Genomic DNA, 23380 nt, shown 5'->3' with positions numbered 1-23380 from the left:
GATGGCGTAGCCCCGCCCACTCGGCGCGCTGTCACCTAGCAACGCGTTTCCCTGGCAACCGCAGCCGCGACGCTGGGCCACAAGATGGCGGCCCCGGAGAGCATCTATAACCTCCTGCCCCGCCTGCAGGAGCGGCCCGCCAAGCCGCCCAGGTACGTGGGGCGGAGAGCACCGGCTCTGGCAAGGCGCTGTAGTGCTTTATTTTGTGGGTAACTTTAAAAAATAATAACAAATCGATTTTTTTGCAGGTAACTTTAAAAAAAATTGAGTTTTTTTGCAGGTAACTAAAAAAATTTGAGTTTTTGAGGAGTTATCGCGCCTCTTGATGAGTCACCGGCTGGCATCTGAGGGTTTGCTGCCTGCTCCATGAGCTGATGATGATTCAGTTTGGTGCCTTCGGTGCCACCTCGCTCGGTGACAAAGAAGCTGCGAAGCCAACTGTCCCACGCACAGGAATTGCGTGACATCTTTGTTGTTCGCACTTTTAATGATTTTTCAGTAAGCAGCTGAAAAGCTCTTTTTTTTCAGTTTTTTTCTGTGTCACACCTGCATTCTCATGCGTCAGGTGTGTCTTCCGACATCATTTCTTTTGCTTCCTTCTCACCCCTTACCTTAAAAGCATTAAAAATGCCTTCTGCCCGCCTAGTATTAATCCTCTGAGAGTTTCTGTGAAGTTCATATTTGATGTACATGTTGTATTTTCAGGTTCCTGCTATTTGTATGAAAGAACACTGTTACATGTAGCATTTTGAGTGAAATGTGAACCCAGGCTATAACTCGGTAGCTTTAAAATGAATAGCAATATCTGTGGCATTTGTTAGAACAAAGGTACGAAGTCTGAATGCTTTTCAGGTAAAAGTGTTCAGACTTGCCAGATTTCTAGATCTGAACCTTTATACACCATATAAAAAATAGATGGTACATCCTTTTTGATTTCCAGTGTGAATGAAGGATACCTCTGTCAGGCAGAGTCCAGTGAAACAACATTATGGAAGGCAAGCAGCACACCAGGTCCTCTCCTGTCTTAATTCCTCTCAGGGATTTAGATACTGCATGACCATAGTCCATTAGGTTCAATATGGGCAAGGGATTCTTTGGGTTGTACACAGTCAGACTAAATCCCCTTCACATCTCATTGATTTACATTTTGTCACCTCACCTCCTGTTTTACTTTGCAATGTGCCAAGTACCCAGCTGGTAACAACAGTGTCAGAACTGGTTAACAGCATGACTTGAACATTTTTTTTTAATGCATACAAAATCTGGGGTCTTTTTAAAAATGAGATCATATATAATTCAATCTCAGCTGGCTGGATACTAGGCATGAAACCAGTGCAAGCATCTACATTTTTCCCAACTTTGATATACCAAGGGGAGGCCTAAGGAACTCACTGTCTTCTTACAAATATATTGTCTTTTTTCCCCTTACCAAATGCTGAATGGATTAAGATTCTGAAGTCCCCCATAACCACGTTTTCTTACTTGCAGCCCTCTCTAGCCATCTGTTATTGCTGCATGACACCATTTATCTACTGTTTTGGTAATGTGTCAGCAGTCACTGAAAACATGCAACTGCCACAACTCTTTGTCCAAAAAGAATGCCTATAGCCGTCTACAAAAGGCAATGTTAAAAGACAGCTTTAAACTTTATGCCAGTATGCAGTAATCTCAATACCTTCTCATTCACTTTCTGTTTTCAAGACAGTGTGAATACTAATAGGTCAAACTCCTCAAAATAAGTAAGTCATCATAAAGTCATTACCTTTCTCTAATGTGTGGCTACAATACTACTCTTACGAAATGGTGAGGAAAACAGTAGTTTCTGAATGTGGTGGGTTCATGCCTAAAATATGGCTGTTTGGCATGAATTTAACACACATACACACAAAAAAATCCTCCCATATAATTATAGGCTATTTCTGAAACTATATGTAATCTTATGTACATGATTAATATGACACGTTTCCTAAAGATGAACAAATTTTAAAAGGTACTTGAAGTAGCCTTAACTTCCTGAGTTCTGCTTCTTCAGGAAAGTGTCCATGCAAGCAATGTTTCAGATGGAGGCAAATCACTGCTGGTCAGCTAATGACCAGCATTTGCCTTCTTTCACAGCACGTTTGCATACTTTTGATTAAAGTGGAAAGTGCAGCGCCATATGCAACATGACACCAAAACAGTAGTGTGTGCATACGTCTTTTCATGTCTGAGATGCTGTGATTTTCATGTTAGCCTTCTAAGTCAATGCCAAAACCACGACAGATGACAGTAGTTCGGGCTCGTAGTTCAGGTCTGTGCCATTTAAGAAATACAGAGTTTGCTGTGTATCAAATCTCTTTTAATAACATATAACAAATGGTTCAACAGGAGCACTCAGACAGTGATACAGTGGCTAGACGTTAATAAGATAAGGTGATGTTCAAGGACATTCTGTCCAACTCTCAACAATGTTTGAAGTGTTTTCTGAAGCATGAGGTTTTACGTACCTCTAAAATACGTTTCATTCCACAGAATGAAACGTTGAATGTTCTCATTATCAATACAGATCTCATACCTTTTGAAGCCAACTGAGCTTTTTTTTCCTCTGTTATGTTTAATTACTGTTATGCAAGGTCCTACTGCAACTGCAGGTTCTGAAACATGAGATACGTTGGTGTTTGCATCTTCCTCAGACTACAGATTTTCAAATGTAGAAAATCCAACAAAGTAGGCTCATGATTAATATTTTCTTGTAGATGCACAACAACTACATATTTAGGATGCATTTTTGAACAAAACAAAAAGCCATCTAAACAAATATTTTTTTCAAAATGTAGTTAAAAATCAAAGACCAAAGTGTGTAACATATAACCTAATAAAAATAATGAATTCATGTTTTTGTCAGACTTAGTAAGCAATATTCAAAGCAGTGCTGAGCTTCAGAATGTCTTTGTTCAATATTTATATGATACAGGAACTGTTTCCTAGATTGTGATAATACTGGCCTTGGAGACACAAGAGGAGAACGAAGAAGCAAGCTAGCTTCAGAATCAGAAGTACAACTTCTCAGTGTGGTGCTGAGCGTAGTTTTAGGATGGAGGTTATATGAATGATGATGGCCTTTGTTTGGGGAGTACAAAACAAAATAGCTCAGCCTTCTGGCATGAACTACGGCAAAAATGTGTATTCTTTGAAGAGGTATTTTTAATAATTTTCTGACCTTTAACTTCTTTATGCTTATTGTTTAACACCAAAGGTATATATCAACATTTAGACCATCTGTGAAACATGAAACAGAGAAAAGTAAAGCTCAGTGGAAAACTATGGGGCCAGCAAAAGTTGCGGTGCCATCTCCAAAAAACTTTCTGAAGAAACATTCAAAGGAACCCAAGCTACCAGCGAGTAAGTGCATACATTAAATATGTGAAAGGCAATGTATTTTTTATTATATTAGAATTGATAATATTAATATTGAAAATAATATTTTTAGTTATGGAGGATCTGTTTTGTTTCATTTATTTAATTTTAAATGATTTTTGTAAGCTGGGGTTGTTTCTGTTGTTCCATTTATAGCCTCTATGCTACTGAAATTAATTTGCTTTTTCACAAAAATGTTTCTCTTATTTATCGCATAAAATACTAAAACAAGCAAAAAGGAGATTTTATATGTGATTAGTAAATACAGTGAGCATTTTCTGTCATGGTACAAAGCCGGGTGAAATATAAAGAAAAATTATCTCTCTTTTGCCTGCAGCTATTTAAATATGGAAAATATGTTGATGGTATGTTCTATCCTGCTGATGTTTCAATTTACAGTTATGTAATTTAGATTCGTATGTCATTCTTTCCTGCAACCGATCATTAATAATAAAGTATATAATATTAACAGGCATATTAAAATAGAACTAATTGTTTCTAGTGCTTGAAGACATGGAGTAGGTATGTGTGTCTGTCTTGATGTTATCACCAACATACAGCTTTTATTCTTCAGTATTCACTGTTGGCTCTTAATCCTGTAGCATTAAATTGGCAGTGTTCAAAGCATAGAACTTTTTTTTTTTTTGAGGGCTGCTCGTTAGAGAAATAAAAAAAATGGAATATTTTATTGCAAAGAACCAGTTTTCCACCATCCTATTTTCAGGCACAAACCATAATACTGGGTATGAGGAGTTGGCAGTTCTTATGTTCAGCTTCATGGCCAACTCTGCAAGGGTGGAATGACCTTCTTAGTACTGCTAGAGTTGTAAGTACGTTGCTGTCAGAACTTGTAATTGAATTAGAAAGTTTTAGAAATTAGAATTAGAAATTTAGAAATTGTTTTTAGCTTGGAAAAAAACAAAACAAAACAAAACAAAAAAAAAACAGAAGAACTTGAAGTACAATATTAAAAACTGCTGTGTAAGAGACTCTGTGAGTCAGCACCCAAACTTGCGTGGTACTTACAAATGACTTTAGCTCTGAAAATACAGGCTATCACAGGAGGCCTTGGAGGCTTAATGCCTCAGACAATACAGATTATTAGAACCTTAAGGTAAGCTTTGGTCCCTTAGGTCCTGTAGGCATCCTGAGTGGTTTTCAAATTAGGTCTTCACTTTTTCAGGGAAGTTGAACAGCATTCACTGTACCAGAATATAATACCTAATGGCATCTGAGCATTAATGCTTCCAAGCTCAAGAAGTTAAATTACTACACTAGTGTTTTAGATGAGCACAGGAAATCTAACCAGTTCACCAATAACTTGCAGCTGTCCATAAGATTCTTTTAAGTATTTCTATTGTAAAATTATGTTAACTGCTACAAACAGGCTATATTTTGAGATTGAGCACTCTGACCCATTTTTCTTAGAAAAGCAGCTCACAATATTTCTGTTTCAACTTGCTGATTCAGAACTTCATAACAGCAACATGTACTTGGGTGTTTGCACTTGGAGTCAATGTACTAGAACCTCAAAATGACTATGACACATCATAGCTTCCATCCAAACTAGTAATTTCATAACTACGATTAGATCCTAAGAGATCTTGAGAAGGAACTGCATCATTAACTCAGAAAGTTCTTATATCTTTGTTGGATGGAGTTTCATACTTATGTCAGAAAAGTTACATTGCTTAATGACCTCTTTTAAAGCATGAGACTTTTGAACCTAACCAGTTATCTATGAGGGATTATGGTATTTTGTTTATGATATCTGTGCCACCTTGAAAACTGATCCATCTAGTTAAAAAGTAGGTTGCAAGGACAGAACTGAAAGATTGATTTTTTTTTCCCCTGAAGTCTGGGATAATGTCATTCTTCTAGAGTTTGATTATTCAGCAATTCCCTACAAAAAGTATGTTTCCTAATCTTCAGCTGAATCTTGTTTTATTACTGGGCCCTGGCATTCATTTTAAGCAAACTCTGTTGCTGGCTCTAGAAGTAGCAGTGCCTCCCAAACAAGTGTTCTGCAGGTAAGGGTGAGCAGGTGCTCACTGAGATGCTGGTTTCCAAAGTAACATCCTCGGAGAAACAGATTTAAGTCTGTGTCCTGCAGTACTAAGTTATGGCAAGCTATCAGGTTGTAAAAACAAATCCCGGAAAACCCCTGGTTCTTAGGGCCAGTATCAGGAGCCAGCTGTTGCAGGAACGAGCTCTGTCACGTGATGTTACAGACTTATTTTCTGTCAAAGAAGAACACGAACTCAGACAGCCTGAGTCAAACGATTGTAGCTTCTTCTGAGTTCTCTCTGATAATGACCGTAAGTTAGGGCTGTATCTGTTGGGAAATAAGGTGGGGAATGAATTGTCTTTTATCATTCACCTGAAGTGAGACTACTCAGGAGGCTGCTGACCTTCTGTTGGTACATTGAAGAAAAGATTACACTAAAAAGGCAAGGGTTCTTGTGTTCTCTGGAGAAAGGATTACAAGAAGTTGTTTATGAGCGTCATGGAAGAGTGAGAACACGACTACTCCCTAAGGGAAGGTGAGCCAGCAATTAAGGGTGACCACAGCGCCGGCTGGGCAATGACCTCACCTACAGCAGCAGGCCCAGCACAGCAGAGGTGTGCAAGCAGAGTGGGGTGGTGATGAAAAATGGGCCTTATCGATGGCCTAGGCAAAGTGGGGTAGCAGGCCAGGTCCACCCTCTGATACCACACAGCTCTTCAGGAGTAGGGCTAAGGGCAGGCACGCCTGCGAGCCAGCTAAGCCACGGACTGACAGCCCAGGGCTGAGCTGAAATGGGGCTCCTGGGCTGTGGGGTGGATGCACCAGGTGGGGCTGGTTAGGATCTACTAGTGCTCTCAGGGTCTTGACAATGAGCATCTCTGATAAAAGTAGTTTTAATTACATTTTAAACAAGTCTCATGCTACTGCAGTTAAGAGGTAATGAGTGGCATAGTCTATGAAAACTCATCTACAAAACAGCATAGTATTTCCTAAGCTATGTAACTTCTATTATTCCCAACAAGCCTACTAGTTTTCATTATAGTACGTTCCCCAACAATCCTTTCAGCGTAGATACAGTTGCTTTCTGTTTTTATGTAATTTTGTACATAATTTTTCTCTCTTCAAAAATGTAATAACATTAAATTGCAAAGCTCTTTAAGGTTATCACTGAGAATGTTTACATGCTTAATTCACAGGAAAAAAAGAACAGGATAGTAAGAAATTGCCTGCATTATCAGTCCCACGGAGGACAGATCACCCAGTTATGGGAATTCAGAGTAAAAAGAATTTTATAAATACAAATGCAGTTGCTGCTATCACAGGATTGCCTAAAAAGCCTCAACCTATTTATGTTGATAGAAGACAAGGAGACAAATATCTGCTTGAAACTTCAGGACTTGTTCCAAAATATATTAAAAAAAAGGTAAGTTTTATTAAATTATAGTGAAAATACTAGTAGCAATGCCTATTTTTAGATTCTTTATTGCATTCTCCTATGAAACGTTTATGTGTTTTTTAGATATTTAAATACCACTGCTCTTTGTGGTAGACCTTTGAAATTCACCAAGGAGAAATCACTGGCACTAGAGTTGTTACTTGCCTTTGCTCTGTATTCACTTGCTTATGCTCTCAGCAAAAATTTTTCAGAATGATGCTGCTAAAGCAATAACAAATGTGTTGCATTGGGAACCCAGGGAGTAACTAATAGAGACACAAAGAGCTGGACTCAATTTCTTCAACTTCTGCTCACTCAGCAGTCTTTCAGAGATGCTGGCGAAGAGATAGGGCCTATTGGACAAAACAGGGTGAGGATATTATTGACAACATCTTTGCTAACCTCGTTAGAAGGGCTTTTAACTGGAGGTGGTATTAAAAGCTTACAGTTCAATCAAGGAACAGAGGTCAGGATGATAAGTACATAGGGCAGGGTAGGGGGAGTGAGAAGGTCAGAAGGACAGATCAAACTCTTTGGAAGAGGGTCTTCCTCAAGTGTCAGTACACAGTTGTACACAATCTGCGAGAGCAACAGAAGAAGCTAGAGCTCTGTGTGCAGGTTCAGAGCTAACATCATCGGAATAATGGAGACATGGTGGGAAGCTCTTCTGCCTGGAGTCCTGTGGATGGATGGCTGCACGCTAACTCTTTTAAGAAGAGAAGTGCTTGCCCTTTGGCTGCAGGAGCGGTTCAAATTTATGGAACTCTTCTATGGAATTGCCAACAGGCTGGACGAGCTCATGGATCAGAATCAGAGGAAAGGCCAGTAAGCATCACAAGCATGGTTGTTCCAGACCATCTAGTCAGGTGAGGAACTGGATGGAATCTCTTTAAACAACTTGAGGAAGTCTTCAGATCACAAGCAGACATTCTCATGGAAGACTTCACCCTCCTTGATATCTGCTGAAAGACCAACACAGTAGGATGAAAGCAATCCAAAGGTTCCTGGAGCATGTCAGCAACAGCTCCTTAACACAGATGGTGAATGAGCCAACTATTGGTCATGCTCTTCTAATTCTGCTACTTGCAAACCAGGAAGAACTGATCAGTGGTGTAATGATCAGTGGTAACCTAGGCTGTAAAGCCATTAAGTAGTTCAAGATCCTCTGTTCCTCAGGGAGACAGGTGATAGTGTACAGACCCTGTACTTCAGGAGAACAGACATCAGCTTACTCAGGGAACTAGTAAGCAGGACCCCATGCGAGACAACTCTAAAAAGCAAGAGTTGAGAGAACTGGCATGTCTTCAGGGTCAGTCTTCTCCAAGCTCCACAGTCCATTCATGACTGAGTGTTATGCAAAAAAAGACAAGATATATCACGTAGCTTATAACAGCAGATGCAAAAACATGAACAAGCAGCCCTTGTGATACCTTTGTTTGGCTAACATAGAGTGCTACCCTACACTAAAAGATTTGTGAATCATTTAGCATTTGGTAGAAACAAGGTAGACTCAGGTACCTTCTGAGACAGCTAGATAGGCTTCATTTAGTAAAGGATAAGGCAAAATAGATGTGTACCCCAAGTGCATCTGGGATATTCAGAATTTTTTTTTCCTCCCAGAGACACAAATCTGCCATATCCATTATGAGATAGTCTGTCATTCCTATCTTGTTAACATTGTTCAGTATCTTCTGTGGCATGCTATGTTTCAGCAAAAAACAGGATACTGGAAGACTTTTCAAAGAAAGTATCCAAGGAATGTGCATTCCAGACAGTAGAACTTGGCACCATGTAAAATGTAAACTAGCTTTCTGTCATTAACAAATTTCAAACTCCTCACTCAAGCATCAGTTTGAATAAATAAATGTTTTGGTTTCTGGATTCTCTTATGAAGTTTTGAAAAAAAAAACACGAAGGGATTTCTTTATATGTCTTTCTCAGACTATGAAGAGAATTACATTTCATACTTCTAAAAACATGGTGATTTAAAATTTTATTGCTCAGTGGAACAAAATTCCATTTCAAACGGTCTTTGTAAAACTATAGATCACAGGTATGTCTTTGTTTTCTTCTTTAAAGCACATTAAGACACTTCTTCTTGCACTTATAGGATTATGGCATTACACCAAAATATGTGACACAGAGAACTGAAGAAATGAAGAGAGCTCAGAAAGAACATGAGACCCATGTCTTGGAGTATCTCAAGGAAAAAGCCATGAAGCAGTTATCTGATGAAGAAAGGGAAAATCTTCTACAGGTGCATATTTTGACGTAGTATAATTAGTAACATGTACATAAGATTAATGAGGTAATGTAAGTCAATATGACTAATAAAATAAAATTAGATCTTTAAGCAAGGCAAACGAATTACCTACTTTTTCACTAGATGGAGCTATAGAACAGTTGCAAATTGAGCTGAAGGGAGCTGATCTATCTATAATTTTAGTCCGGTTTTACAGGTACTTCAATTCTGTTAGATTCATGTCCTCTTTAATTACTTGGAATTTCAGTGAAACTTAAAGAAATGCAGAAAATAACCTATATGGATCTGGAGACAGTTCTGACTCTCTACTTGTGAATGATAAAAAATACAAATCATGCTTTTTTCTTTTTTTTTTTCCTGATATATATCATCATTGCTACATTTATTGGCAGTTTCTGTCTTCATCTCATGACCTCACTGGCTAAAACATAAGGCTATGCTTTTAAATGTGGCAAAACCAGCAAACAGAATTAAATTGCAATATATATGTAGAACAATGACTGGAAAATTCTATTTTGTCAAGCTCTTTTGTATACTGTCTTTCAGAAAGTTTTATTGTACAAGTCTTTCTAAAATTAAATAATGCCATAAAAAGATATAGAGAAGTAAAAAAGAAGACAAAAAGAGAAAATAAACATTTTAAAATTATATCCAATTTTTAAACTGGAATTTCTCATAACCACTTTTTAGCCAAATTTCCTATGAAGATTAGGCTTACATTACTGTGGTATCTGTTTGTCGGTCTGTTCCTTAATGCCTTTGGATCTTGGCAGACATCTGAAGCAAATTAGCAGGTGGATTGACATCTCGAAGATGCTAAATTCCCACAAAAAAAATCAGCAGAATAACTAGAGACAAAACCCAGTGTCTAACTTACTTGCAAAGATTAACTGGGAGAGAAGTGAGGGTATTGCATTGACCACAGTATAAGGAATATAACAGCAAGGGGGAAGATGAACATACTGTTACGGTGAGGAAGGCATGGGACAGCCTGATGGTCCAGCAAGTTGGCTGTGCAGCAAAAATATGTGTGAAAGAAGGCATGTGAGTACAGCTGCTCACAGATCTGATTTTGTTTGATTAAAATTATGTTCTTTATTATTAAAATACAAGAGTGAGCAGAAATCTTTTTTTTTTAATTAAAAAAAAAGGGGGGGGATTATTTTTGTTAAATCAGTATTTTCTTTAAAATTTTTTATTTTAAATTTTTCAAAAACAGTCATGGGCCAGATGACTTACATAGATATATCTTCAGGAGGAATTAGTGTCCTCAGGGTATGAGACTTCTACCCAGTGCTCAGCTGTAGACACATGGGAAATCCTGTCTTTTAAAATAATTGACATTGCTATTGAACACATGTGCACTATCTGATTTGAAAGAATATGTGGCAATAGATGTCTGAGAACAAAATCAAACCTTATGAACCTACAAAAATAAATGGAAGTAATTTGAGCCAACATTTTTGAACTACATATCCATTATGCTTACTTTGGTTGAACTTTCATGAGAATAAAAGAGAATGTTGATAAATGCAGTACATATTTCTCACTGATCCAGGGTGTATTAGAATTCCTTATATAGAGTTAGATCTTCAGTTTGTGGTCTAGCCCAGAGCAGTAGTGGTCAGCATATTACATTGCTGTTGGAAGAGCTGTGAGGGAGATTTTTACAAAGGGAATTTTGAACTGCTTTTGATCTCTTCGCTCTACAGGGATGGAGTAAGTTGTGATGAGTGGATGTTCTAATGTGTTTTAAACCCCACTGTTTTCAATGATTTCCAAACCAGTTTTTACTGATATAGAGAAAGTAGAATTATTCAAAAAGTTTTGAATGACTTTTCTTTCAAAATATCAGAAATACTGTATTTATTTTCATGACTATATATCTGTAAAGTAAACTTTAGGCCTGGTAGACTAGAAGCCTTATATAAGTGCTTTACAACCTTAGATTAAAAGACAAGTAGCATTACAAGACAGTAAATAAACAGCCTTGCACATTGCTCTTCTTTCATGTGTTGAGACAGAGTTTTTAAATTTAGGTAGGTATTTGTATATGAAGATTGTTGGAATAACCTCTATAGGCAACACCAAGTCAATACCTGGTATGAATATACAAAAAAATATGAATTTCTGTGCAACAAATACACTGCTTTGAATTAGTAAAATATCAGTGCATATTAAAATGTATGTTATGCTTAGTAGGCATTTGCAGGGAAAGGGCATTTTTCCTCTTAAATCCATTCATACAGTGGACCAAATCAGACAAGTTTTTAGGCACAAGAGTCCTTGAGATCTAAAACGGAAGCAACAGATTCAAAGCTAGGATTAAGAATAATTCTTGTAAATGGGACTTCAGCAAGGTAATAATCAAGTCTGGGAGAAAAGATGAATAGTGGAGAAGAAGGACCTGAATTTGGAAATCACAGTGTGCCATGAAATTAGCGTATCAGTTGAATCACAGAGGAGAGTTGAAAATGTAGTTCCTGGGAGATTAACTTCAGTTCTTCATTTCTGAAGATATTTTGTGATATCCCCTAAGGAAACAAAACTGAGAGCCAAAAAAATGAAGTTGTTTTGGAAAAGTGTTCTCTCACCGATAACCATATTGTATTGCTTGCTGATTGCTGTATGAGTTCCTTATAGTAGGTGTGATTATTAAGTTCACGCATACAGTCTTCTTGAGGATGTTTGTGCATTGAATAACCTACGCTCAGCTGTGGTATAGGCAATATACAGGATGTGCAGATTTTGGTCATACTCTTTCGAAGAGAAAGTAAGAGCATGTGTTGCACTAATTGTGAGGATGTAAAGGCAAGTTTTAAATTTTATTGAGTATGTTTCAGATTATTGCTTTTTGTTTGTTTGTTTGAGGCAGGTTTTTAGTCCTGGGCTTTTATATGTGGCAGATACAGTTCACTTTAGTAGTTCTTTGTGTAGCCTCACTCCAGAAAGGTGGCAGTTGTTTAAATTTTTGGTGATAGGGTCAGTGACAGCTACATTTTTTTTAGTCCAAATTATAAAGAAGTTGCATGTGTATGTTATTGTAGATGTAGATTAGGAAGGGAATGCAATTATTTAGAATTTCTTCTAAATAGCTCATAACAGTTAAAATACTGTGAGATCAGTTAGGTGCCCTTGGTCTGAAGAAGGTTTCAGTTGCTGGAATAGAAGCTGGTGGTGAGGCAAACTGTGTGAGAATGCCATTGAATTTGGGCTGGATTTCCAAGCACTGGTATTCTTGTGATCTCTTAAGGTCAGTAGCACCATGTGCGATGCAGTGGTATCTGCAGCAGCAAGGTTGCTGTTTATGAGGGGAGTGGTTTCTGTGGTGAAGTTTATAAAATAGTTCCTGTTGCATTTTGGAGAAAAGTAGTCATTTGAGTGACATGAGTTTTGGGGGAGCTTTTATGAACCCTAGAAGTTCCTCAGTGAGCATACTAGATTTAGATACAATAGAGCATTTAAAGTTGCCTACCTGTCCATTATTGGCAGCATAGAAAGTTTCTTACATAGCATAAGGAAGCTTCACTCTTTGTTAACTTTATACAGTTTTTTTCTTGAAGATACACAGGACTGGAAATGAAGTGTAGAGTCTTCCTTGAGTTCCTGGTAGGCTGTGGAGCTGACTGTTAGTCACACTGATATACTTTGTCAGTTTAGAATTTTTGTAGCTCCTCCTTCATGGGCTAGTTTGATGATTACTTGGTTGTTGCCTACTAAAGACTAATTTTTTCTCTCCAAAGCACAGGGTTTTTTGAAGATCATTCCTTATATTATATCAAAATGAGTCAAAATTATTTCTGTTGCAGCTACCCTGACTTTTAAGCATTTAATTGATTTAGTCCAACTATTTAAGATGATTAAACACTATTCATATATTTATCTATTGTTTTAACATTGCTGTGACACTTAAAGACAATTAAAAAAAAAAAAAACCTTGCAATGTGCATATTATTCTTAACGAAGTACATTTTTCTCATGTATTTCCTTTTCTTGTGATGGCACTAGGGGCTGAAAAAGAACTGGGAGGAAGTGCACCATGAATTTCAGTGTCTTTCGGTGGAAATAGACACCATACCCAAGAAGTTGCGCAAAGAAAAGCTGGAATCACAGATGAAACAACTGGAGCATGACATAGATGTAATTGAGAAGCACAAAGTTATCTACATTGCAAATGAGTAAGGACTGTTTTTCAGATATTGCCTCTTTTCTCTTTCTATACCCCCGTCCTTCCAAGAAAAAAAAAACAAAACACTAAAAGCTCAAAAGAAATTGAAACTTTCAACTATTCAGAAGAAGGTAATATTCAACTAATATAAGTATGTAGCTTCTTATAAAAGTTGTTACATATAGTTAATTCTCATCTACATAATTCACAGGTTTTTCAAATAAAATGTTTAATATAACTTCAAGTGTATAAACATGATTTTAATCTATTATTCTTTGTAATTTTTATCAACTACTAAAATGTCTATAAATATCATACAAAAAGCATAAGAAATACTCTTTTGTATGTTTGGAGCACTTCTGTCCCTGCGTAGCCAAAACTAAGTGGAATAATTGACTGCTGAAGACAGCTTGGTAAATACAACTTCAGGGTGGGATGGCTTCTGGTCTAGTTATTAAAGAGCTGTTGTGCTTTACTTAAAAGCTTGAGCGATTGTATTTCTAAATGGCTTGGCTTCTACATAACATTTTGTGTATTCATTTTTTGTTACCAAAAACGAATTTTGTAGCAGAAGCCTATAATAATATAGGAACTTATGCAATATGGATACCACATGTAGCTTGGTATGCTGCTGTAAAAAAGAACACCATAATACTATATTAAATCTACAACTAAAGTACAAAAATGTGTTCTGATTGCTTTTATATGTGTAAAGTTAGAATGAAAACAATGTATTACTATGTGAGTCATGACCTAGGCAGAAATGATACTGACATAGTGTACTGCAATTATTTCCATAAAAAGAAAAAATGCTTTTCTTTCCTACTGCTTAACCTTTACTTCAGAACACAGCTTTTTCTGTATTATTTTAATTATTTCCATCAGCAGCTGTTGTGACTTCATAATATCTGACAGCAGCAGAGGATGATGTCAAGAATTTTAAATAAACTATTAAAAGACAAATTTTCATGTGCATTAGTTAATTTCATAAATCTGTCCGGAAAGGACCTTGAAGACTTCACAGTGATTCTAGGTTATATTTCTTGTGCATCTTAAACTTGTCTATGACATACACTAAGAAAGCTTGGGGTGAGCAGGAATGTGTATTTTGTTGTTTCTAACTTATAGTAAAGCAATAATGTCTATTTTTGAAAGGTATAAAATAAGCTGAAAGAAAACTGTGGTTTCAAAAAATATGAAATTCATTTACTGTTTACTCAAAAAAAAATCATACTATATATTTTAACAAAACCACACTGACTATAATCACTTAATAACATGCCACATTATCTGCTAATGAAGTACAAGATAATTTCTTAAGAAATGCAATATAACCAAACATGGCTGGTTTTTGTGGCTTAAGATAAAAAGGCAGCTTTTGACTTCAAAACAGCATGCATTCCCACTGCCTCAGTCTCATTTTTTTTAGACCATTTGGCTGAGTTATGCTGAGGATCTGGATTTGGATCTTCCCTTTATCATCAGTACTAACTTTATGAAAATGCTGGTGATTGTGTATCCCAAAAGTTAGAAAAAGCAACTAGCCCACACTTATTTGGATGTGTATTCTATGAGACCTTATATCAACACTAATGATTATGGAAAAATGTATTAAAATGAAAACCTTTTAAAGTACACAGGGAAGGATAATATTCTCACCATTTAGCTCTGGTAACATAAATTTACAGAATCCAAAGAATGTAACTCTGTATTTATACCTTCAGGAAATGCCAGTAATTGAAGGTGTAATGTTTGAGTCAACTAACGTGTGCTTGTCATTATAACTAAAGAAAAATTATGAATTAACTCAATTAATCTGATAGATTTGTTCCTTCATAAAAGATATTAAATAATAATATAAGCAAATCTCTGACTATTCTTACAGGGCCGCCTTTCTCCAACCTGTATCTTCAGAACTGTAGGTCCTTGCTATGGTATTGTGTGGAACTCCCTAGAGGCAGCTCAGGTTGAGACCTGGTGTGCAGACCTGAGAGTGGAACTTTTACTGGGGTATTTATAAACTAAGGGAAATTATAATGTTCTGTAGTTAGAAAACATTCTAAACTATCTTCTTGGTTTAAAAACAAAATATAACAAAAACCTAGCATATAAAAGCATGTCATCTCAGACATTCCTTAACATTTCAACATTAAAATGCTTCTTGTAACTTTGATTTTATTTACAGTTCTATAGATTTTCTTCAGCAGGATCTTCCAACCTCCCCCAGCTTGACTTTATGGCATTTTTATAGTGACACAAGCTGCTGGAGGTTTTTTCTGAGGTTTTCAATATATTCTGAGCACTTGCTGAGGAGGCAAGTTGTGTAACTAAGCAAATGTGTTAAGTATGTAATTCAAACTTACTGCTGCCAATGGTAACCTTTCTACTGACTGTGACAGTTGGCACGTGATTAAAAAATTTGATGGGAAACTAAAGCAGACTCAAGATGGATCAAATGCTTTCCTAGAAACAACTGTACTTAGAATGGATGATTTATTTTATTTTATTTTATTTTATTTTATTTTATTTTATTTTATTTTATTTTATTTTATTTTATTTTATTTTATTTTATTTTTCTACACCTTGACTTTCCAGATCATAATTTCCAGGTGTTTCACCCTCACAGATGGACTGTAGAATATATACCAGTCCTGACTAGAATAGGGTTTAGTCTTCAGAAATTCAATACATTCTTGCAAACATAGAAGTGAAATTTCAGCAGAATTGTTTATTATCAGCTATCAGTAAAACAGAACTAAATCACAGAAGCTGTGGGACTTGTACCTTTCTGTAATACAGTTTTAACTTCATTCTGAAAAACCAGCCACCATTATGGGAGTTCTGTTCACAGGCAAAGGTAGCATTACCAGTTGAAACATTCTCTAAATTCACCAGTCAATTATTGACAATTAAATAATGAGAAAGAACATAATCAAAATACTTATGATACTTAATAGTCATTTTTTCAACCTGGTATTTTTAAATAGTCAGTACTATATTGGATAGCCACCATAAAACACACTAAAGAGGGTATCAATTCTCCATTGGTCAGTAAGAGTTATGGTGCCACAAATTGAAAATATTTCCTGTTGAAAGTTGTGCATGACAAACTGTGCATCTATTTTTTAAATATAGCAACATGAAATTATGATAAATATCTGACTGGCTGTTTTTCAGAATGAAACCATTTATATTCAGGAAGTAAGGAATCAGATACGGCATCATCACAAACACAGGGAGTTCCTGATTGCATGGCTCTGATAGAGCTGCCTCGAGCAAGCATCAGAGCTGGTAGAAGCAGATGGGCTCCATGTGGCTGGACTCAAAGCGCTGTTTTCTCAGGATCTGCATGCACGCCTAGGCACTATGTCTGAGGGTAGCTCCTCAAAACCTTCCTCGCAGAGGGGTAACCTTATTCCCCTCATGAAATAGTAAGGGTGAATTTCTATGGGAGAAATAATACGGGAGAAATTCCTCAACAATTTCATTTTCCTCAGTCTCTACGTGTTCTATTTTTTTTATTATTTTTTATTTTTTTTATAGGAGGGCGCATTCTGGCCTGTTGTATAGTTTTGTAAAAAAAATTTGGCATCACAAACTGCTGTTGTGATCAGTCTGCCACAAAGCTGAAATCTAGTCCTTTTGCTGCCATATGTTTCAGGGAAAACAACGTATCGGGCAATTTCAACACTAATGAAGCCAGACATTGTTCAGATAAGAAAACTTCACCTATATGCAGATTAATGGGAGGTCTAGATAAATGCTAGTCCTAGTCAATGCTTTCATCCTCGGTCTTATGGTGCTCATAATATTAAGAATATAATTACAGGAGAGCCTGATGGCAAAACCTATTATTAAGGTTCCCTGAGATTTCCCGTAGTCAGGGAAGCCAGCTGCTGAGTCCAGCAGCCGATTGTGATCATTCACCTCCGTAACTAGACGTATATTGCGCCCGACCAAACTCACGAGGACTGGCCATTGCTCCCTGCGAGTGGGTATCAGAGGTAGTCATTTATACTCAACCGCTGAATTCCTAGGTTGTGTTTTGTTTTTTTCTTTCTGCCTTGATCTTGCTCCAGCTCTTTTTTGTTATGTAATGTTATGTAAACAGAGTGTGAGTAAACTCAGGTTTTCATCCTTCAGGCTAAGCAGTGGCATTATGGTATGAACACAAGGTGAGTTGGGTTTCTTGTTTGTGTTCTTTCTTTGCTGCTTAAAGGGTCCTGAGGTAAACATGACTGCTGTTTCACCAAGTTATAAAAAATATATCTATTTTTTTCCTACACTGTACCTCGAACAAATGGTTGTAGATGAGGGAGCATAGCCAAACAGTAGTTTACATTCACATAGGCTGATCTTGATGCTCCTGTGATGACGAACTTTTGTTCGATCACAGTACTAGCCTGTGTTGTTAAATCATTATTCCATTACTTCACATTGACTCCACAGCATGGAGAAGTTCACACAAACACCGGGGCAACTTTGTCTTCAATTCCTTCCTCAAATGTTTCTTTCCAGTGATGCCTACCAAGAATTTAACAACAGCCAAGCTGCTGGTAAACTGAGATTAGTTTTATCGTGTTGACCAGTGCAGTTTCCTTTAACTCCTCTGGCACTCTGCAGCCTTTTGTTCTCCTCTGCTTAGACTGAAAGTTATCTGTGGTGTGGATAATCTTCTTCTCTCTTCTCATAGTGTCTGACACAATAGAATATTTGTCCATAAGTAGGGCTCCTAGGTGCTTATAATAACAATAAATACGATCATCTGGGGATGAATCAAGACCACGCAATAAAGGGAATGGATTCAAATTGTTTACCAAAAGGATCTGTTTTCCAAGAACTCTCATCTCGTTTGTTTCAGCAATCGGAAAGTAGGAGTTCTAGGAAGAAAAATTTAAGGCACTTAAGTTATTCCCTGGAGCAATATGATTTAGTCATGTCTTTGTCACAGAAATGGTTTGAAATGCAATGGTAAATTACTTATACCTGGCTTTTTCACTGGTAGCCTTTAACAATGCAGTTCTGCATTTTTGGGGTTCCCAAGTGCCGCAATTAGAGACTGCATGTTTTACATACAGGATAAGTATGCCTGAAGTTAATAGAAGCTATGATTTGAACCTGCACAGCACTAAATAATAATTTGAAAACTATTGTCTCAATACGGTCACTCAAGATTAATGAAATTAATGTTCAGTTCACTCTTGCTAGGTGTCAGTCCCCACGTGGAAAATGTAGGCGACTCAACCCTTTAACTCACAAAGCAGTTGTAAAGATGAACAGGTACCTCTAGAATTGTTCCAGCATTGCTTGGAGGGACATATTAATGTTCAGGAAGCAATGTAATAATTCTCTCTTCAGAGGAAAAAAAATCAGTAGTGTTGAACACGTGGCCCCAAGTACTACAGAGCGAAGAAGCAACCCCATTTTGCTGTTTGCTCAAGGGGGATGGTCTGTCTTTTACACAAACAATAAAATGAGCAAATGGTCTTAACGCAGCATTCCAGTGCTCTCAGGGTGTGGGTTCATTCTGTGCAGCTAAAGAGTTCGGTGGTTGGCCAGCCGTGCGCATTTAGCAGGCCTGTGCTACAGGAGAACTTGCTGGACCAGATTCTGCTTCTCAATGCACTTTTGTTACTGCAATGTTTATTCTAAGCAAGCTGTGAAGTATACAAAATTACATCAAAGAAGACTGAGCTATTTTGGGGAAAAAAAAAAAAAAAGAAAAAAAAAAGCCCTTAAACTGTTAGTCATTTACTCATATAAAGCATTAAGAAATCTTCTGTTTTGTGGATTTTCTCAAATTTCTTGTAGTTTATTTAGAGGGGAAAAAAAGAGGGACAACTCAAGTGAACAACCTCTTTTAAAAGGAGAACAAACGCTACCAGTTAAATTCAATACATTGGGTGCGACTCACTACATATTTACAATTTCCTGACTTGTTTTCATAGCTGTGCATCATGAATTTGTCACAGGATATGATGTGAACAACGTTTCTTGAAAATGATCTTTTATCATTCAAATGTCAATACTTCTCAATAGCTGGTTAGGAGAAATATTTGCATAATATTATGAAGGAAATAAAGTTTATACTAGTATTAAAGGACAAAAGGAAATTTTTGTTTGCATTTATTTCAGCTATGAAGAACTCTATATTAATAACATGAACCTGAAAAGCAGGAAGAGTATCTTCAGAAGCCAGGAAATTACAAAGTGAAGATCTAGTTGCTCTAGTCTGGCAGAGTGAGATTAATAACAAACAAAAATATAGTTTTGTATTAAAGATGTTTATCGTGGACCAAATAAGTCAAAGCCCCAAAGTCTGTCAAGCAGTACCTAACACAGATTTAAAAGTTATAAAAAATATAAAACAGACTAACATCTGAATGTCAGCTTTTAGCCATTTTCTTGATAAAAAAATTATCAAATTAAGCCTGAGTCAGTCTTGTAGACTCAGTACAGGTTAACTGTGATAGGTAAATGCTCTGAGTTTCACTTGTGGATCTTAGATGCTGAAATTGCTTTAAAGCTGAATTTTCCAGTTCCCAAAGGTGCTAATTCTGCTGAATTTGACATGGACAGAAGCTACGTTCCAGCTTGCAGTGCCACTCCAATAGCTGCTATAGTGCAGCAGTCACGAAGGCAAAGTATAGCACCTATACTGCTACGGATTGTAGGATGCTACCTGGCTCTATCTAATTGGACAGCTTTTCCTACCATCTCCCTAGGTTCTTGAATATAGGGAAACAGTTTAAAATACTGCTTTATGTTCTCACAGACATCCATAACAATCTGGCAAATAGTTTTTCTGCCCTTGTGGTCTTCAACGGTCACCTATGGACTTGGTAACTGCCTCAGGTAATGCAAAAGAACTCAAAATTCTGGAATATATTAAAGCTGGATATAAAAGAAATTCTAAATTGTTTTCAACATACCCTAAAGTACTGTATCTGCTTGACTTTGTTTTTCATATTGTCTTCAGCGAGCATTTTACCTAAAAGGTAAGCATCTTTTTCTGCAACAATTGGGGTGGGGGTGGAGGGGGATCACTTATCTTGTAACAACTGCCGGTTTGTGCCTCATGAGATTATTTACAGTTCTGCTGTTGACATAACAGCTGCAGCAACAGGCAGAACCAGAATAAGAGCTCTTACTTCATCCCCTAATTGGCAAGCTTCCACCTAGGTAAACCATACCTCTTGAAATATTCTGGATTTTCATGCTTTTCTTGTTTATTTTGGGTGTTTACATATCAAATTGAGTAGTCAAATGTTTATTATAACTTCTTGGGAGGGGAATACATAATGGAGTTGCAAAGGCTAACAGGTAACCATGTGATAATGTTTGTCTTGGACCGTTTTCTGGATTATACCCCTGCCCCCAATCTTCTGTTTTCAGTATTTCTTTACATTAGAGTTGTGGAACATGTGCTGCTTTCATCAGTAACAGGCTAAGAGCGGAAAAGATGTGTAACTGAAATTATAAAGTTAGTTTTGTGAAGGCTCAAGATATAAATACTGTTCACAAGGGATTTGCATATAAGTCCTAACTCTGCTTTGTTTCTTTGTGTGTCGCTTTTTCCATCTGCTCCTTTATGTTTTTTGGCTATGTGTCCAGACCTACTTGTTAGTATGAGTTCACTGTTCTACCCTATTTTCTTTGTTCCTTTCCCCTTTGATCATCTCCCATGGTTGTATGTCTGAAAGTGTTTACTCTTTTCCTCCTATTTTTAGTTTATGAACAAACAGCTAAACAAAACAGAAAAGCTCTTCTGAATGCTTACATTCTTTTTTACAGTTAAGGCCCTAATACCGTGTTTTAACTAACCACATTTTGACCATAATTAAGAAGGGTTTGAAAATCTACTGAAAATTCATTCATTCTAAATCAGATCAGACTGTAGAAAAACAATGTAAATAGCCAGTAAGAACATATAGCTCCACAGCAAAATCCTTAGCAGTTTCATTCCCGTCATGCACAAAGAACCTAATTAATTCTGATTTCTGTTAATTCTGTGGGTTTACAGATCCATGAATTTGTCACATTTGCAACAAAACTAAAAAAAAACTCCCAAACTATTACATTTTATGCTAATGAATAATCTTACATGCAGGAGCAGATTGATGGTTGTTGTTATTAGCACTACCCTTCCAACTATGTCCCCGCTAAATTTATCTAGTTTTTCATTTACATATTCTTATTTATTTGTTATTAGCTTGACACTTCATTGCACTTCTGGAGTGAGCCCTGTGAAACTACTGGAAGAGAATACCAAAAGAAGACTTGACAAAATGCAGTCGTCCAACCTTGACAGAACAACCTTGACCGGACAAACATTTCCTGCTTAAGTTTTTCAGCACAATGCCAGAGGAATTTATTTTTTAGTGTCTTGATCATAATCTTTTCCAAATCTTTAAACTTCTGCCTGTGGGGTTCCTTCTGTGGTGTAGTTTGAACAAACTCTTGTATTCCTGTGGTCTGATAAAGAATGTGGTTTAAAAAGAGGCAGAAAACTCTAGTAGTACCCCCAAGTAGTCCAGATGGCAGAAGAAACCAGTAGGCATACAACAGTGGCAAAATTAATCTGAAATCCCAGCTGTAATATAAGTAGCTTCAAAACTATAGAGCTCAGATCTATAATGTTTATTTAACAGCAGCTTCATATGTAACATGTAGTAACTGAATCAGATTGTATTAGCTTTAGGACAAACGTGGGCTTTAGAAGCTTACTTCCAAGCAAGAAGAATCTTTAGATCTTGTAAAGAGCTTGTGGGCACAAATCAGTGGCATTTGAAATGCAATTGAAATGCAAAAGTATTTAGGGATTTTACCCATTATGAAGCTCTCCAATATATTTTACAGAAATAGTATTTACTCTGCGTAGGTTTGTGCAAATCTGTATATGATCTTTATCAAATTCATGACCTTTTCTTAAGTTTATTTTAAAGCACTGTGAACATGAACCATCTTTTTGCAGCATACCTCAGTCTTCATATACAGAGATCACATCCAAAACAGATATGGTCTGGAGTTGGCCTCCCTCACTTTGTAAATGTGGTCCTCTGTTCTTTGAGATATATTGTCAATTGTAGCAATAGTTAAGAGTAGATCCTTAACGCATTAAAAAGCAAACAGATCTGGCTAAACATAAGAACCAAAGCGCCTGTAGCAAGAGCATTTTAAATTATTATAGTATTTAACCAGACTGTAATTGTAGATTCATTTATAAAAATATTCTTAACACCAGATTCCTAAAGTATTAATTGTCCTGTCATTTCTAATGTAAGTGGGAATGCAGTAAGAGGATGCACCTAAAAGGCAGCCGTGCTGGACGCCATGCTCCTGATTTAGACACACCCACGGTGTTCTCTGGATCCACCTGTTATGACTTGCGGTCTCTAAGTCTCTGTAACTACATTCTAGAAAGCAGTGTGCCAAACTGAAATGCCTTCCTACATGGTCTGTGATAACTGCTCAGGTATCACTAGGCATATTTCATTATGCCCAGGTCTGCCTTAAACCCAGCTTTTTCTTCCTTTAATAATTTCTGCTATAGGAATGGCAGAATTCTACCACTTCTATATTTAAAAGATAAATACTGGAAGTTATAACCAACTTTCACTTTTAGGAAAGTACAATACTTCTGGAAACAAGCTCCTTCTCATCTGTGAGGCAGTGAAAGGACCCTATTAACCATTTTTACAGAAGCAGATGAGGGAAGGCAGCAGGCAGCGTGGCTCCTGAGCTGCTCTCCTAACAAACAGCCAGCACGACAAATGCTGCGGTGGGCTGAAGGCATCGGGAAGCCGCCACTTACTCCAGCACCTGTGTAATGGTGGGGAAGAAGGAGCATCAATCAGCTGGGAAGTTATCAAAGACGGGAAGCAAGGCTGACAAACTTGCACCAGTTTTGGTTTTGGCATCCTTTTTTTCTCCCCTATAAGTGAAAACCTGTTAAAACGTCAGCTTAAGCCACGCCAGTTTAGTTGTGTCCACCTCACTCCTTCAGCCCAGGCCTCTTACCAGGCTCTGCCAGCCCCCTTCACCACACCGCCTGCGTCCTGCCAGCCCGCCCTAACTCTGCCCCTTGGAGCCGGGCTCCTGTAACCACTT

General features: G+C 37.1%; 1 protein-coding gene across 2 annotated transcripts; it reads left to right on the top strand.

Annotated features, from left to right (window-relative positions):
• ENKUR (enkurin, TRPC channel interacting protein) lies at positions 1–21985 on the top strand. 2 transcript variants are annotated; one of them, XM_083823645.1, is made up of 6 exons: positions 1–152; positions 3236–3381; positions 6601–6827; positions 8950–9096; positions 13111–13280; positions 21483–21985. In XM_083823645.1, exons 1-6 carry the CDS (start codon positions 85–87, stop codon positions 21613–21615), a joined length of 891 nt encoding a protein of 296 aa, XP_083679771.1. In that variant the 5' UTR covers positions 1–84; the 3' UTR covers positions 21616–21985. The 2 variants fall into 2 exon arrangements, with proteins under 2 accessions (XP_083679771.1, XP_083679772.1); XM_083823646.1 differs by lacking the exon at positions 21483–21985 and adding an exon at positions 15156–15729.
• The last annotated feature ends 1395 nt before the right edge of the window (positions 21986–23380 follow it).

Source organism: Anser anser (genome assembly GCF_964211835.1).
Source record: "Anser anser genome assembly, chromosome: 2".
Classification (NCBI taxonomy): Eukaryota; Metazoa; Chordata; class Aves; order Anseriformes; family Anatidae; genus Anser; species Anser anser.
Note: the sequence above shows the minus strand (reverse complement) of the source record. Positions and strands in the feature narration are given on the sequence as shown.

Coding starts and splice junctions, on each gene's coding strand:
- ENKUR (XM_083823645.1), top strand. CDS start 85: ATGGCGGCCCCGGAGAGCATCTATAACCTCCTGCCCCGCCTGCAGGAG. Junction 153..3,235: donor CGGCCCGCCAAGCCGCCCAG/GTACGTGGGGCG, acceptor TTAACACCAAAG/GTATATATCAACATTTAGAC. Junction 13,281..21,482: donor GTTATCTACATTGCAAATGA/GTAAGGACTGTT, acceptor ATTTGTTATTAG/CTTGACACTTCATTGCACTT.